The sequence below is a fragment of the Kogia breviceps genome, chromosome 7 (genome assembly GCF_026419965.1).
Source record: "Kogia breviceps isolate mKogBre1 chromosome 7, mKogBre1 haplotype 1, whole genome shotgun sequence".
NCBI classification, from domain to species: domain Eukaryota; kingdom Metazoa; phylum Chordata; class Mammalia; order Artiodactyla; family Physeteridae; genus Kogia; species Kogia breviceps.
In genome coordinates, this window is record NC_081316.1 from 35,245,853 (window position 1) to 35,264,123 (window position 18,271).

At 36.2% G+C, this 18,271-nt stretch overlaps 1 protein-coding gene across 2 annotated transcripts in view; it reads right to left on the minus strand.

Annotated features, from left to right (window-relative positions):
• Positions 1 to 242: 242 nt before the first annotated feature.
• Positions 243 to 18,271, minus strand: part of NELL1 (neural EGFL like 1) — an 866,603-nt gene continuing 848,574 nt past the window's right edge. Inside the window, exons 18-20 of one of the 2 annotated variants that reach the window (XM_059070155.2) lie at positions 6,330 to 6,506; positions 3,824 to 4,048; positions 243 to 2,312 (exon numbers count right to left, since the gene is read on the minus strand). In XM_059070155.2, the coding sequence (XP_058926138.1) occupies positions 2,262 to 2,312; positions 3,824 to 4,048; positions 6,330 to 6,506 (453 nt within the window). In that variant the 3' untranslated portion in view covers positions 243 to 2,261. The remainder of the gene's footprint in view (positions 2,313 to 3,823; positions 4,049 to 6,329; positions 6,507 to 18,271) is intronic. The other variant, XM_059070156.2, reaches the window with a different exon arrangement.

Sequence of the window (18,271 nt, forward strand, 5' to 3'; positions counted from 1 at the left end):
AGTAAAAACTATTTTGTTCATCTTTTTATTTCCCCAGCTCAGCACAGTACTTTATGAATAAAGTACTCAATATTTTAATAAGAAAATGTCATCAATTATTTTATAGGAAGTAAAACCCCATATAGATAGGAGCTGGCAGTAGTTTAAATTGTGTTACTAAATATCAATAACATTTTATCATCACATTGGCACAGATTAAATTTAACTGAAATGAAATGAAGAAAATACTGAGTCTTATGTTTGTAGTTGTGAAACACCAGTATTTTAGGATGAGCCATCAATGCTAATGGCTCTGCAACAAACTATGAATATATACAGAATCAATGAAAACTGTTAAATTCTGGAAATTCCTTGGAAAAAAATGGAAACACACATTCTAAAATACACACCAATGTTCAGTCATCACTTACACCAGACGTTGGCAAACGTTTTTGTAGAGGTAAGATGGTGTTACTTTTGGTTTTGTGTCTTTGTTGGAACTACTCAGTTCTGCCACTTTCTTCAGCGGTAGAGAATATATAAATGAACGTGCATGGCTGTGTTCCAATGAAATAGGCAGATGTCCAGATTTGACTCAAGGGACCATAGTTTGCCAACCTCTTACTTATACAGCCACAAATGATTCTTATAAATGTCTTTGTTTTTCCATTGAAAACTGACAGGTGTTTTTTAATGGAGGTGCCATAAATATTTTTTAAATAATCATTTTCAAAATCTCTGTTCCAGGATTACACTTAAAGAATTAAAATGGAGACATGTTCTAATTTACCATACTATAGCAGTAGTTGTCAAATATAGTTTTAACTGCTATATCATAATTTAGCACATGAAATTGATCTCATGTTGTGAATTGTAGTGAATTTTATCTTCATAAAAATACTGACAAATATCAATAAATAAGTAATCTTAACTTGTAATTTTAAATTATTAATTCTATTAATATTTGGGATTTAAAATATATTTAGCATGACTGACTTAACAACTTAGGTCTTTGTCTTGATTTTGTGAACAAAATTTCATGAACCAACTTGATTCAGAACAATGATGAATTCAGGAGACTTAGGTATTACAAACCACTAAGGTGTGGTTCACTTGAAAACTACAACTGTTTTAATTCTCAGCTCAGATATAATGTCATTTGCACATTTTATTCATTTTATGTAACTCAGTAACTGCCATCTCTTAAAAATATGGTAGTGGCTCAAATGAAAACATTCACTGTTCTAAAGTAACTACTGAGCATACAAACAGCTTTCTTAAAAGCGTATCCTCTACCATATGTGATGTGGCATGATTTAGTAGAAAATATCATTGGACAGGCATCAGGAGACCTGGTTATCGATTCCAATGTGTTATAAATCAACTAGATCTGAACAAATTGGTTGACTGGGATACATTAATTTACTCTTATGTAATGTAGGAATAACACCATGCACCTCTCCTATAGTGACAACTGGTATTAAAAAGCATGGAAGTCCCTTGTAAGTAAGTTATCAAATACTATATAAAACCGATGCAAGGATACTTTCTCTTTCAATGCCAGAAAAGTCTGCAGGAATTGCTGTTTCTAAATTGTGGCTTAAGATTTTGTTTCATTTTGTTTGTAAGAGGGAGGAGAAAGTTCTTTTTCAAATAATTATTTATGTTTGTGGTCTTTCCCCTCTTTAATATATCATAATTGCTTTCAGCTTGCTAAAGCTGAACGAGTGGGTATCTAGGTGTGTTCAACAGTTTGAAATGTAAGTAAGATGCAGTTAGGCTCTACATACACATATTTATCAATACATTTCACAGGAATCTCAATACTAAGTATTCAGTGGATGGGACAAAAATCACAACAGGCAACTTTATTTGTAGAATTTGATCCAAAAATCCAGAAAAAATAAACAAAAGGAGCCGAGTCTATTATGTTAGTACACAAAATAAACAAAAAAATACATTAAGATTTACCATGAGATCATTTAAATGTGTCTGCAAGTGATCTGATAAGGGAAACGTGATTTACAACATGGGAAATTTTTTGTTTTAAGCAACCATAGACTTAAATGCACTGCACTGTAGGTCACCTAGACTAGGTTAGCAAGAATGAGCAATGTGGTAAGTCCAAAAGGCAACCCCCAAATGCCTTCCTTCAGTGGAAACTTTGGTAATTGTCTGTGGTTAAAAACAAAAAACAAAAAACACCAACTCCTGTTCTTCATCATGGTGGATGGTTATTTTGTCCATGTTTCTTCCGCAATGATGAGTCCATTTTAAATACTTCAATTATTATGAAGACACTCCAAATCCACAGAACAGCAGACACTTCCATTCTGTGCATCAAGACACAAGCATTAGCCAATGAGACATAGAATATAAATCAATATGTAGTGTCCACCTTTATATTCAAAATGACCATCTACGTGTTGAGACCAACTCCATGAATGCTATAAAAAAATTACTAGAAAAATGCCAGAGTAGGAGTTGAAAGAAAGGAAAGATTTATGAGACCCTTCAGGGTCCCTCTTGTTGGCTACTGCTGGAAGTGCAACTTCGTACACCCCTGTCTGAGCTCAGACCATGTTGTTTGAGACTCCTCTGTATTTCCAAGTTGTTTGTTTACACAGCTTATTTCCTGGACTTACTCTAAATGAGATTCTTTCCAAAAACAACCCCCTGAAATATAAATTACCATTAATAATACTAGTCAAAAGTACCAAAAGAGCCTGAAAATAACTCCAAAATGGCTTACAGAAAGGTGGGCATGTTAGGGGTAAATATAGACTATCTCATGGTGACTGTGAAGCAGATGGTACATATCAATTTTTGGGAATTCATGAAAAATCAGTTACATGTAATAATGTAAATATACCTTTATAATCCTCCTAAATGAATCTCAAACCTAATCTCAGAGAAATACTACTAAATAACAGAGGTCTCCACGTCTCCTGGTCATTGTGTTTGATGGGGCTGAAGGTACAATGGGACCATGACTCTTGCTATATGAAGCTTGATGTCCTATTTGTATTGGGGCTGCATTTTAAGATGGTACTTTTCAGGAAAGATAAAAGAATCCACGTTTAACAGCATAAAAAGACAAGTTGGGATCCTTCCACTGATGCCTGAAGCTGAGCCAGGATTTGATAGAATTGAATGGACTAATATTTTTAACATGCTTAATCATGGGAATCTTAAGCAGATGTTTTGGCAGAAATTTTGACCCTGCCTAACCCTTGCTTCAAGTTGACTACAGTCATAGCCCTTCATAAGCTTTGAAGGTAGGAAGGAGTCAGTTGTTAATTTTAATGACATATGAGGATGCCTCATGGTAACTCCTCCAAAAAGATAGGAAAATCATCACAATTAATTAAATCGTGCAGCAAGAGCTCCAAGTCCCTGCATTAGGTACTGTGATAATTAAACAAAGCAAAAAACTTCATAGATTTATAGAATACTTTCTTCTAACATTGGTAGTTTCATGAAAGAGCTTATAAAAATTTCCAGGATTAAAAAAAGTTTTTGTTTTTGTTTTTTTTTACTTTTTAATATGCAGGTCAAAATAGCTTAAATCAGCCATAATTGGGCCTAGTGCAATTGTGTAAATCCTGTATTTTAAAAGGCAAAAGAGAGGACTATTTTATTCCATGGTCATGGAATTTGCCTTAATACACGGTACAGCTACAATCCATTCAGACAGATTAACCTCTGGTGAGAAGCAAATGCCTGCCTGTGTTTCCACCATGCCCCTTGGAACTTGTGCATTCAGAAACATCAGGAGTGGACTTCCTGCAGGTGTTCTCTGGCAATTGTTCAAGGCCTGGTTATCCTCAGGACACCCAATTACCTTGCATTTGCAGGTTGTGCAGGGAGATCCAGTCATTGTCCACACTGAGCCACTAAGCCTAGAAAGGCCATAGCTGTCCAGGCAAGTTTTTCTGATGTCATAGGTGATGTTATCAGCCAGGCAGGGGTCACTGACACAGCGGGGACAACATTCCCCTTCCAAGATGGTTGTGTACTCACAGCTCAAATTGGGGCAAGTGAGTGGCCAGCAATCTACCTCTCCTTCCTGTGGAGAGAAAGCCAAAATACTTCATCATTGACCTTATGCACAATCCTGTTGCCAAAGTCCCAGAGGGGGAAATTCTCAGGAATCTCCATCACCGTCTTCACTGACTGTTGCTACTTTAGCATCATTATGGGTATGATGTGTTTCCTCTTTGAAGAACAAATACAGACATCACCTCCTCCAGGGTGCTTTTGCTGACTGTCTATACTGTAGCCACGGAAATAGTTCGGTCCCATCTCTGCGTGCCAATGGCAACCCATAATTATTTTTATCGTGAGACTTATCATAATTATCAATACAATTCCAGATTACGTTTTGAGCTTTCAGGCTTTGGGCTTGTTCCTTTATCTCCCTGATGCTTAGCACAGTTCTGGTCAATAAATGCTAAGCAAATGAACAAACAGATGATAAGATACTGAGCTAGTGTGTAAAGAGAAATCTATTTCTCTTAAGGTCAAAGAGGAACTTAAACCACTATACTATTTCAATAACAACATGCACTGAGTTGCTTATATTGGATTTAAAATTGAGGTTGGGCAATATCAGAACAATTTCATAATGGTTTTGAATGTAATCTCTGGCTAGTGACACATCACTAATGTGTAGTAAGGTGTTAACAGTTCAGACAGAGCCTCCAAGTATTCCAGAATGTGGCCACTGTGGCTCCACTGAGCTGCACATAGTAGAGACTACTACCTATGTAGCCTCTTCCGTTATCATGACACTCATTATAATTTATGCAAACGCATGCCTAATTATTCAGTCAGCTTCACAAGGCTATGGCCTTTGGTCAGCTTCATGATAGACCATGTCTGTCATGCTCATTGTTATATCATCCAGAGTCTGGAACATGCAAACTATTGATATTTATTAAATATAACCCAATTTATTCTCAAGTCATTATTAAGTTATATTCAGCAGATTCACTTCTCCCAGGAAATAATAATCTTAGGGTCTGGGGATGAGAGAGGATACTCTTTTGAAATTCTATGAAAATATCATGTCTAAAATTAATACCAATTTTTCTGAGTGCCTGATGATTGGCTTCCTCAAAGAGAAATGTAATTTTCCAGGCTGATATGGAACCTAATTCTATAGTTGTGTTGGGTTTGTCTGTTCTTGAATGGGAGATATAAAAATGGCTATGATTTGAATATATCTGTGTTATACTCCTATTAGGAGTGATTAAGAAGGATTTGTTTCTATTAAGATTATCTGCACATTTGCCAGGTGACTTTAGAAAATCCAATAGAAATTCACAGCACAATTTTTCTGAATGCCTGTTTTTATACAGTATCCATAGACTGAATCATTAATTTTAGCAAATGTTAAATTATGGAACACAGCTAACAGTTTCCATTACAAGTTGACTTAGTTATGACTTAGCTCCACTGGCTATAATTACCTCAGAGATGGAACATCATATTCACTATGATAATGTATCTTAACAGTCTTTGCAACATTAGAAATCTTTGTTTGTGTTATATAATTTGAAACAGAAAGAACCAGGTCCAGAAATTAAGGTTTTTCTCTGGACTTTCTCTAACCTGATTACATCACTAGTGTCCCCATATTAAGATACAAAATAACCTTCATTTTTCTACATTAAGGTTTAGCACTGTAACACAAATTTTTCAATCTAGGAAATGTGAACAATAGTAACCATTGTGCACTAAGTACCTTCTATGTGTCAAGTACTACGCTTGCCTTTCACATAACTCTGATCTTCACAACAGCCCTGCAAAATAGGTGCCCATCCACTGTGTACACTGAAGGAAAGAATGATCAAGTAAAATGTTAGGACTTGCCCAAGTTAATTGTACACATCTTGCATGTGGGAGAACCAGGACTGTCTCTATGACCTAGAATCAATATCAATCCCTGATATTTCTACTATGTTCTGCTATCTCTGATATGGAAACCTTTAATGGTAATGTCCCAAGAAATGAAAGATTTGGCTCTGTAAGAACTACAAGTCCCCATCGAGGCTTTGAAAGCTTTCTATCATGTGGGGAATTTTATTGATCTAGAGTGGCTAAAAAGTAGCAATTGTAAACTAACTTGGACCAAATCTGTGCTATAAATGTCCTTTCTGTCTTGGTGTTTTAAATAGTAGAATACTAATGTCTTCTGGAAGAACATATGCCCCATAATTAGCCACAGGACCCACAACTCCCTGCACAGGATCACAAATCACAGGAAACTAAATCCCACAGGCAACTGAGCTTGTAAACCCCTCCAGAATATATAGGATAACACACTCTAAAGGAAGCCAACATACCAGACACCGGCACTGCTGGCAACTGTGAGTCCAGTTGTCTCCACTACGATAGAGCTTTTGTCCATTTTGATCTAAACATTGACTTGTGACCCTGGTGTCACACTCTGGGCAACAGAAAAGGTCAACACTTGGATTCTGGCAATCACAAGCTGTCCGCCGGCAGAATATCTTCCCATCCTGTTTAGAAATGAGATTAAAGAAGTTTCATCATTAGGGAAACAATAAGCTGCACTATGGAAAAGAAATCTTATAAACACTTTACAGAGCACCTAGGAAAGATTTCTAGTCAGAGTGCTCCCCTGGCCACCTCACATTTTGCTCGAAACAGATGCACACATGTATACTCACATATACACACCCTGCCTTTCCCTGACCTTGCTTGCAGGGCAGCCCAAGTAAACATGGAGACATTTCTAAGTTGCAGACGGAAGTCAATATGTTCTTTGAAACTTTTCTTCTAAATGTTTCTTAAAAATCATATTTCTAAGTAACATTATAACTAAGCAGCTAAAAATGCATAAATAATCAAGCACAAGCACTCATTTGAGTGGAAAATCATGCTGCTGTACTTTTCCTAGTTCACAATGAACAACCCAATACATTCAAATGCATTCGTTTAATTTTACCTCTGGCTCAACTCTGGGAGGAAGTCTGACTATACCCTTTTTACAGAAGAATTAACTGAGGCCCAGAGAAGCTAAAATACTTATCTAGTAACACAGAGGTAGCAATTCTCTAAGCACCACCACCAGATATACTGGTTTTGAAATAATTTTTCTTCTACAAGATAGCTTTTAGGTTGTTTATTATAAGGAGCTACAATAGGTGTCACTTCCCATCTTGAGGGAGGCAGAGTTCAGTTTCTGGAATAATGGCCCTGAACACTCAGAAGGGATTGAAGGTCAACAGCACTCAAATGTTAAGACAGAACGTTTTGCAGTGTTTCTCATTTATATGTCTGTTGCTCGCAGTAACTTCTCATCTCAGACAATGAAGAGCTAAAAATTTAAGGTGAGACAAGTGGCCACCTTTTATGGTTATAACTGCTTTGCCGAATATTTACAAAACCAGAGAATCTCAGGGCCAGAATACACCTTAGAGGACACATAATCAAACTTTCTGACCTGTACTTGATTAGACTAGAGCAACCATATTCAAAAGTCATTAAGCCTGTGCTTAAAGCTCTCCGGTCTTGAAGAACTCACCACCATGGAAGGTATTCTAATTATGCAACTCTGTACCTTTCTGAATGTTAAAAATTGTACTTTTTCTTGCCCATCTTCATTGATCCTTGTTTACACGCTTGGTAATCATAGAACTCCCCATCCCTTCTATCACATTTTTACTCTTTGTTCTTAGAAGAGAGCCCTTATGTCTCCTCTGAATCATCTCATCTCTAGATTAAACATCTCTAATTTATGGACCACTCCCCACAGTTTTGAATCTTTTCACTGTTGTTGCCACTTTCTTTTTTAAATTTTTAATTGTTTTTATTTTTAAATATTTTATTTTTAAAAATTTTTATTGAAATATACTTGATTTACAAAGTTGTTATTTTTAGCTGTACAGCTAAGTGATTGTTATACATACATGTAGATATATATATATATATTTTACATTTTCTTCCATTATAGGTTATTACAAGATATTGAGTATAGTTCCCTGTACTATAAAGTAGGTCCTTGTTGGTTATCTATTTTATATATAGTAACGTGTATATTTTAATCCCTAACTCCTACTTCATCCCCCCATTTCCCCTTTTGTAACCATAAATTGTTTTCTATGTCTGTGGGTCTATTTCTGTTTTGTAAATAAGTTCATTTTATCATTTTTTAGATTCCATGCATAAGTGATATCATATAATATCTTTCTCTGTCTCACTTCACTTAGTATGATAATCTCTAGGTCCATCTATGTTGCTGCAAATGGCATTATCTCTTTCGTTTTTTATGGTTGAGTAATATCACATTGTATATATGTACCACATCTTTATCCATTCCTCCATTGATGGACATTTAGGTTGCTTCCATGTCTTGGCTATTGTAAATAGTGCTGCGATGAATATTGGGGTGTATGTATCTTTTTGAAGTATGGTTTTCTCCAGAAATAGGCCCAGGAGTGGGATTGCTGGATCGTATGGTAGTTCCATTTCTAGTTTTGTAAGGAACCTTCATAGTGTTCTCCATGGTGGTTGTACCAAGTTACATTCCCACCAACAGTGTAGGAGGGTTCCCCTTTCTCCACACACTCTCTAGCATTTATTGTTTGTAGACTTTTTGATGATGGCCATTCTGACCAGTGTGTGGTGATACCTCATTGTGGATTTGATTTGCATTTCTCTAATAATTAGTGATGTTGAGCATCTTTTCATGGCTTTTTGGCCATCTGTATGTCTTCTTTCGAGAAATGTCCATTTAGATCTTTTGCCCATTTTTTGATTGGGTTGTTTGTTTGTTTGTTTTACACATAAAGCTGCATGAGCTGTTTGTATATTTTGGAGATAAATACCTTGTCGGTCACCTTGTCTGCAAATAATTTCTCCCATTCTGTGGGTTGTCTTTTCATCTTGTTTATGGTTTCCTTTGCTGTGCAAAAGCGTTTAAGTTTAACTAGGTTCCATTTGTTTGTTTTTATTTTCATTACTCTAGGAGGTAGATCCTAATAGATATTGTTGCAATTTATGTCACAGAGTGTTCTCCCTATGTTTTCCTCTAAGAGTTTTAGTGTCCAGCTTTACACTTAGGTCTTCAATCCATTTGGAGTTTATTTTTGTGAAAGGTATAAGAGAATGTTCTAATTTCATTCTTTTACATGGAGCTGTCCAGTTTTCCCAGCACCACTTATTGAAGAGACTGTCTTTTCTCCATGGTATATTCTTGCCTCCTTTATTGTAGATTAACTGACCATAGGTGCATGGGTTTATTTCTGGGCTTCCTATTACTGTTTCATTAATCTATATTTCTCTTTTTGTGCCACTACCATACTGTTTTGATTACTGTAGCTTTGTAGTATAGTCTGAAGTCAGGGAGCCTGATTTCCTCCAGCTCTGTTTTTCTTAGGATTGCTTTGGCTATTCAGGGTCTCTGTGTTTTCATACAAATTTAAAAAGTTTTTGTTCTAGTTCTGTGAAAAATGCCATTGGTAGTTTGATAGGGATTGCATTTAATCTGTAGATCACCTTGGGTAGTATAGTCATTTTCACAATATTGATTCTTAAAATCCAAGAACATGGTATATCTTTTCATCTGTTTGTGTCACTTTCTATTTCTTTCATCAGCATCTTATGGTTTTCAGAGTACGAGTCTTTTGCCTCCTTAGGTCGGTTTATTCCTAGTTAGTTAATACTTTTAGATGCAGTGGTAAATGGAATTGTTTCCTTAATTTGTCTTTCTGAATTTCTGTTGTTAGTGTATAGAAATACAAGAGATTTGTGTGTATTAATTTTCTATTCTGCAACTTTACCAAATTCATTGATGAGCTCTAGTAATTTATGGTAGTGTCTTTAGAATTTTCTATGTACAGTATCATGTCATCTGAAAACAATGACAGCTTTACATCTTTTCCATTTTGGATTTTTCTCTTTCTTTTTCATCTCTAATTGCATGGCTAGGACTTCCATAACTATGTTGAATAAAAGTGGTGAGAGTGGACATCCTTGTCTTGTTCCTGATCTTAGAGGAAATGCTTTCTGCTTTTCACCATTAAGAATGATGTCAGCTGTGGGTTTGTCATATATGGCCTTTATTATGTTGAGGAAAGTTCCCTCTACGACCACTTTCTGGGGAGTTGTTGGGTTTTCTTTTATCATAAATAGTATTAAATTTTGTCAAAAGCGTTTTCTGCATCTATTGAGATGATCATATGGTTTTTACTCTTCAGTCTGTTGATGTGGTGTATCACACTGATTGATTTGTAGATATTGAAGAATCCTTGCATCCCTGGGATAAATACCACTTGATCATGGTGTATGACCCTTTTAATGTATTGCTGGATTCGTCTGGCTAGTACTTTGTTGAGTATTTTTGCATTTATGTTCATCAGTGATATTGGCCCGTAATTTTCCTTTTTGTGGTATCTTTGTCTGGTTTTGGTATCAGAGTGATAGTGGCCTCATAGAATGAGCTTGGGGTATCCCTTCCTCTGCAAGTTTATGGTAGAGTTTCAGAAGGACAGGTGTTAATTCTTCCCTAAATGTTTGATGGAATTTGTCTGTGAATACATCTGGTCCTGGACTTTTGTTTGTTGGGAATTCTTTAATCACAGTTTCACGTTCAGTGCTTGTGGTTGGTCTGTTCATGTTTTCTATCTCTTCCCGGTTCACACTTGGGAGATTGTACCTTTCTAAGAATTTGTCCATTTCTTCCAGGTTGTCCATTTATTGGCATATAGTTGCTTGTGGAGTCTCTTATGATCATTTGTATTTCTGTGATGTCAGTTTTAACTTCTCCTCTTTCATTTCTAATTCTATTGATTTGAGCCCTTTCCCTCTTTTTCTTGATGAGTCTGGCTAAAGGTTTATCAATTTTGTTTATCTTTTCAAAGAGCCAGCTTTTAGTCTCATTGATCTTTTCCAATGTTTTCTTCACCTCTATTTCATTAATTTCTGCTCTGATCTTATGATTTCTTTGCTTCTACTAACTTTCATTTGTTCTTCTTTCTGTACTTGCTTTAGGTGTAAGGTTAGGTTGTTTGAGATTTTTCTTGTTTCCTGAGGTAAGATTGTGTTGCTATAAACTTCCCTCTTAGATCTGTTTTTGCTGTGTCCCATAGGTTTTGGGTAGTCATGTTTTCATTGTCATTTTTCTCTAGGTATTTTTTGATTTCCTCTTTGATTTCTTCAGTGATCCATTGGTTGCTTCATAATGTATTTTTTAGCCTCCATGTGTTTGTGCTTTTTACAGTATTTTTCCTGTATTTGATTTCTAATCTCATAGCATCGTGGTCAGAAAAGATGATTGATATGATGTCAATTTTCTTAAGTTTTACCAAGGCTTTATTTGTGGCCCAAGTTGTGATGTATCCCGGAGAACGTTCCATGTGCACTTGAGAGGAAAATGTATTCTACTGCTTTCAGATGGAATGTTCTATAAATTAAGTCCATCTGGTCTAATGTGTCATTTAAGGCCTGTGTTCCCTTATTGATTTTCTGTCTGGATGACCTGTCCATTTATTTATGCAACTGGGATGTTAAGGTTCCTCACTATTATTGTGTTACTGTCAATTATCCATTTATGTCTGTAAACATTTGCCTTACATATATTGAGGTGCTCCTGTGTTGGGTGCACATATATTCACAATTGTTTTCTTGGATTGATCCCTTGGTCATTATGTAGTATCCTTCTTTGTCTCTTGTAACAGTCCTTATTTTACAGTCTATTTTGTCTGATATGAGTACTGCTATTCCAGCTTTCTTCTGATTTCCATTTGCATGGAATACCTTTTTCCATCGCTTCATTTACTGCCACCTTCTTCAACAGTTTTGAGTATTTCCAATAATTGTTATCATCATCTACCATCAATTTAATATTTATTTCATGTCATACATTTTATCAACTCTTTTATATGAATTGTCACATTTAATACTGATTATTCAGTGAAATAGAAATTTTTATCTCCACTTCTCAAATGAGGTAGCTGAATTAGAGAGCTGAATATAATTCCTCAGTAATGGTCTGACCAACACAAAATGAAGTGAGACTCATGGTCACCTTGTTTTAAGTACTGTACTTTTATAAATGCAGCCTGATTTCAATATTTACTTCCTTACTTACTTTGGTTGTGTCATAGTGTTGACCTCTATGAGGTTAATGAAGACTAAAACCTCATTAAGCCCTATTGCGTCTTGTGTGGTTAGTTGTTTGGAAGTGTAAAACTTGGTGTTTATCCACATTGTATTTCATCCTGTTAGATCCATTTCATTTCCCTGGCTTGTCTCAATGTTTTCTAAATGCTGTGTCTGTCATTCATCTTAGTTTGTCCTTCAGTTTAGTAACATCTGCAAACTTGATGGGCCTGCCCTTAGGGTCTTCATCTACTTCATGGATAACAATGTCGAATAGGACAGGGCTTGCTGAGATATGTTTACTGCCAGCTAAAGTGGAACTCTTTTTTTTTTTTTTTTTTTTGTGGTACGTGCACCTCTCACTGTTGTGACCTCTCCTGTTGCGGAGCACAGGCTCCGGATGCGCAGGCTCAGCAGCCATGGCTCATGGGCCTAGCTGCTCCACGGCATGTGGGATCTTCCCGGACCAGGGCACGAACCCATGTCCCCTGCATCGGCAGGCGGACTCTCAACCACTGCACCACCAGGGAAGCCCTAAAGTGGAAATCTTTAAATGCTTTACATTCTTTATGGAGACATGCTGGCTACATATGTAATGAAGTAACAGGTTAAAAAATGCTTTACCTCAAATGGTGTTTATCAGCTCTATTACTAGGAGAAGTGAGAGGAAATCAGTGTTCAAAATATTAGGGGATGAAAGATTATATGTATATACATGCATACACATACATACATATGCATATATACATATATGTATACAGACACACGTATGTTTGCACATATTTATAGAGAGAGCAAGCAAGATACTCTAGTTAAGCAGATGAACTGCGTCAGGGAATTCAGCTAGTCTGGACAAAGAAGTGTCCAGGTCCTAGGACTTTTTCAACAATAGACCTTCAGCTTATAGCTCATATACCATGATTTTAACTCACTAATATATTTGGTTTATATAACCATACCCCAAATGACTCCCCTATAGATTTAACAGAAAAATGATAGCTATGACATGAAAACATTTGGTCAGCTCAGCTGACCACAATATTACGCTCCCCAAGTATAGAAGGACCAGGTCTTAGGAACCCACATGGCTATTCATGAACAAACATCAAACACAGGGATAGATTCTTCTGGAAGCAGGTACTGTTCAACAGGCAATGAGACCCAATCAGAATTTCAAGTTTCTGTGTGTGCTGTTCAAAAGAATGAATAAGTGACTAGCCTTCAGGGTTAGTTCAAAATAATTTCACATCTCATCAATTATGTGAGAATGCCAAAGAGGCCCCTCTTAGACTTTAACAGCCTTCAGAACAATAACAACGTTCACACTGGCTTTTGAATTACAGGTTAACTGTCAAGAAAATTATTTTCCACTTTTACTGGGAAATAATTCTCATACATCATTGTATAAGTTTAAGGAGTTGCAGCAGACTGGTGTTTGACTTGCATATATTGTGAAAGGATTACCACAATTGCTTCAGCTAACATCCATTTCCTTATATAGATAAGAAAAAAAAAGTAAAAACAAAAAGAGGTGAGAAAGTTCTCCTTTGATGTTAACTATTAGGATTTACTCTTTTAATAACTTCCCTGTATATTAGACAGCAGTGTTAGCTCTAGTTGTCATGCTGTACATTACATCCCTAGCACTCACCTGTCTTACAGAAGTTTGTACCTTTTGACCACTTTCTTTCAATCCCCTACCCACCCTCTACTTCTACAAGTCTGATCTCTTTTTCTATGTTTTTGCTGTTTGTTTGTTTGTTGGGCTTTTAAAAAATTATTTATTTATTTATTTATTTATGGCTGTGTTGGGTCTTCGTTTCTGTGTGAGGGCTTTCTCTAGTTGTGGCAAGTGGGGGCCACTCTTCGTCGTGGTGTGTGGGCCTCTCACTATCGCGGCCTCTCTTGTTGTGGAGCACAGGCTCCAGATGTGCAGGCTCAGGAATTGTGGCTCACGGGCGCAATTGCTCCGTGGCATGTGGGATCTTCCCAGACCAGGGCTTGAACCCATGTCTGCTGCATTGGCAGGCAGATTCTCAACCACTGCGCCACCAGGGAAGCCCCTGTTGGGCTTTTTTGATCCCACCTCTAACTGAAATCATACAGTATTTGTCTTTCTCTGTCTGATTTATTTTACTTGCCATAATGCCATTAAGGTCCACCCATGTGTTGCAAATGGTAGGATTTCCTCATTTTTTTTCTGGCTGAATAATATTGTATTGTAAATACATACCACGACTTTATCCACTCATCCATCTATGAACACTTAGGTTGTTTCTGTGTCTTAGCTATTGTAAATAATGCTGCTATGAACATGTGGTTGCAGATATGATTTTGCATTAGTGTTTTCATTTCCTTTGGATATATCCCCAGTAGTAAAACTGCTGGATCATAGGGTAATTTTATTAAGTTTTTTTTAGGATCCTCCATATTGTTTTCCACAGTGGTCATACGAATTTTCAATCCCACTATTGGTTCACAAGGGCTCCCTTTCCTCCACATTAAAGCCAGTATTTGTTATCTCTTGTCTGTTTGATGATGACCATTTGAACAGGCATGAGGTGATACCTCTTTGTGGTTTTAATGTGCGTTTTCTTAATGACTAGTGATGCTGAGCATCTTTTGATGTACCTGTTGGCTTTTCATATATTTTCTTCAGAGAAATGTCTATGCAGGTCCTTAATGCATATTTAGTTGTGTTATTTGTTTTAATGCTATTGAGTTGTATGAGTTCTTTATATATCTTAACCCCTTGTCAGATAGATGGTTTGCAATTTTTTTTCCCCATTCCATAGGTTGTATTTTCATTTTGAGGATGGTTTCTTTTGCTGTCCAGAAGTTTTTAGCTTGATGTAGTCCAAACTGTTTATTTTTAAAATTTTGTTGCTTGTGCTTTAGGTGTCATATAAAAAAATCATTACCATGACAAGGAGCTTTATTCCAATTTTTTCTTCTAAGTGTTTCATGGTTTAAGGTCTTACATTTAAATCTTTAATCCAGTTTGAATTTTTGTGAATGGTGTAAAATAGTGTTGCAGTTTTATTTTTACATATGAATATTCAATTATCCCTGAAGCATCTATTGAAGAGATGTCTTTTTTCCTGCATTGAGTATTCTTGGCTCCCTTGTCAAGTATTAATTGACCATATGTGCTTGGTTTTATTTCTGAGCTCTTGATCCTGTTCCAGTGGTTTGTTTGTCTGTTTTTATGCTCGTGTAATACTCTTTTGATGATGATAGCTTAACAGTATAGCTTGAAATGAGAAAGTGTGATGCCAACTGCTTTGCTCTTCTTTCTCAGTATTTCTTTGTTATTTGAACCTTCTGAGGTTCCATATAAATTTTAGGAGTATTTTTTCCACTTCTGTAAAAACTGCCATTGAAATCTTGATAGGGATAGCATTAAATCAACAGATGTCTTTTGGTAGTATTGCCATTAAGATAATATTCTTCCAATTCATGAATATGGGATATGTTTCCATTTATTAGTATCTTCTTTAATTTTTCATCAGTGTCTTGTAGATTTCAGAGTAGAGATCTTTCACCTCCTTAGGTAAATTTATTCCTAAGTATTTTATTGTTTTTGATGCTATTGTAAATGGGATCCGTTTCTTTCTTTTTCAGGAAATTCATTGTTAGTATATAGAAACATGACTGAATTTTTTTTTTTTTTTTTTTTTTTTTTTTTTTTTTTTTGTGGTACACGGGCCTCTCACTGTTGTGGCCTCTCCCGTTGCGGAGCACAGGCTCTGGACGTGCAGGCTCAGCGGCCATGGCTCACGGGCCCAGCTGCTCCGCGGCATGTGGGATCTTCCCGGACCGGGGCACGAACCCACGTCCCCTGCATCGGCAGGCGGATTCTCAACCACTGCACCACCAGGGAAGCCCATGACTGAATTTTGTATGTTAATTTTGTATCTTGCAAATTTACTGAATTTTGTTATTAGATCTCATAGATTGTGGTTGAGTCTTAGGATTTTCTCTATACAAAATCATGTCATCTGCAAATAGAGACAATTGTACTTCTCCCTTTCCAGTTCTGATACCTATTATTGCTTTTCAACCCTGACTTCTCTAGCTAGGACTTCTAGCACCATGTTGATAGGAAGGGAGAGAGTGAGCACCCTTGTCTTGTTGCTGATCTTAGAGGAAAAGCTTTCAACATTTTAATATCAAGTATGATGTTAGCTGGGGGCTTATGTCATATATGGCCTTCATTATGTTGAGGCATGTTCCTTCCATGCCTAATTTGCTAAGAGTTTTTATTATGAAGGAGAGATGTTGAATTTTGTCAAATGCTTTTCTGCATCTATTGAGATGTTCATATGGGTCTTTAATTATATTAACGTGATGTATCACATTGATTGATTTGCCTATGTTGAACCATCCTGGTATCCAAGGGATAATCCCACGTGGTTATGGTGAATGATTCCTTTAATGTGCTGCCAAATTTGGTTTGCTAGTATTTGATTGAGAATTTTTGCATATATACACATCAGGGATATTGGCCTACAGTTTTCTTTCTACTAGGGTCCTGTCCTGGTTTTGTTAAAAGGAAAATGCTGGCCTTGTAAAAAGATTTAGGGAGTGTTCCCTCTTCTTCAATTTTTTTGGGGAAGAGTTTGAGAAGGGTGTGTGTTAATTATTTTTTCCTTATTTCCTTCCTTCCTTCCTTCCTTCCTTCCTTCATTCTTTCTCTATTTTAATTGAATCATAGTTGAGTTACATTTTATTAATTTCAGTTGTACAACAGATTCAATATTTTTATAGATTATACTCCATGAAAGACATTATAAAATACTGGCTATATTCCCTTTGTTGTACAATATATCCTTGTATCTTATTTATTTTAGAAATAGTAGTTTTTAACTCTTAATCTCTTACCCCTATCTTGCCCTTCCCATCATCTTGCCCCTCCCCTCTTCCTTCTTCCTACCAGTAACCACTGGTTTGTTGTCTATATCTGAGTCTTCTTGTTGCTGTTGTTGTTATATTCATTCATTTGCTTTATTTTTTAGATTCCACATGTGTTATAACATACCATCTTTCTCTGACTTATTGCACTAAGCATAATGCCCACTAGGTCCATCCATGTTGTTACAAATGGCAAAATTTAATTCTTTTTTATGGCTGAGCAGTATTCCATTGTATGTGTGCTTATGTGTATATGTATGTGTGTGTCTATATATACCACATTTTCTTTATCCATTCATTTGTTGATGGAAACTTATGTTGCTTCCATATCTTGGCTAGTGTAAGTAACACTGCTGGGAACATTGGGGTGCATGTATCTTTTCAAATTAGTGTTTTCACTTTCTTTAGATACATACCCAGCAGTGGAATTGCTGGTCATATGGTAGTTATATTTTTAGTTTTTTGAGGCCCCTCCACACAGTTTTCCACAGTGGCTGCACCAATTTACATTTCCGCCAACAGTGTACTAGGTTTTCCCTTTCCTCCACATCCTCACCAACATGTTATTTGTGGTGTATTTGATGATAGCCATTCTGACAGGTGTGAGGTAATATCTCCTTGTGGTTTTGATTTGCATGTCTCTGAGTAGAGGTATTGAGTATCTCTTCATGTGCCTGTTGGCTATCTGTACGTCTTCTTTGAAAAAAATGTCTATTCAGGTCATCTGATGTTTTTTAATTGGGTTGTTTGTTTTTCTGATATTGAGTTGTATGAACAGTTTATATATTTTGGATATTAACCCATCATCAAGTATATAATTTACAAATATATCTCCCATTCTGTAGGCAGTCTTTTTTTTGTTGTTGATGGTTTTCTTTGCTGTACAAAAGATTTTAAGTTTAATTAGGTACCATTTGTTTGTTGGGTATTTTTTGTTGTTGTTTGTTTGGTTTTTCTTTTTGCTTTTGTTTCCTTTTCCTGAGTTGAGAGATGCAAAAAAATATTGCTATACTTTATGTCAAAGAGTTTTCTGCCAATGTTTTCCTCTAGGAGTTATGTGGTTTCAGGCCTTACATTTAGATCTTTAGTCTATTTTGTGTTTATTTTTCTATATGGTGTAAAGAAATGTTCATTATTTTCATGTAGCTGTCCGGTCTTCTCAGCACCACTTCTTGAAGAGACTGTCTTCTCCCCATTGTATATTCTTCCCTCTTTTGTTGTAGGTTAATTGATCATAAGTGTGTGA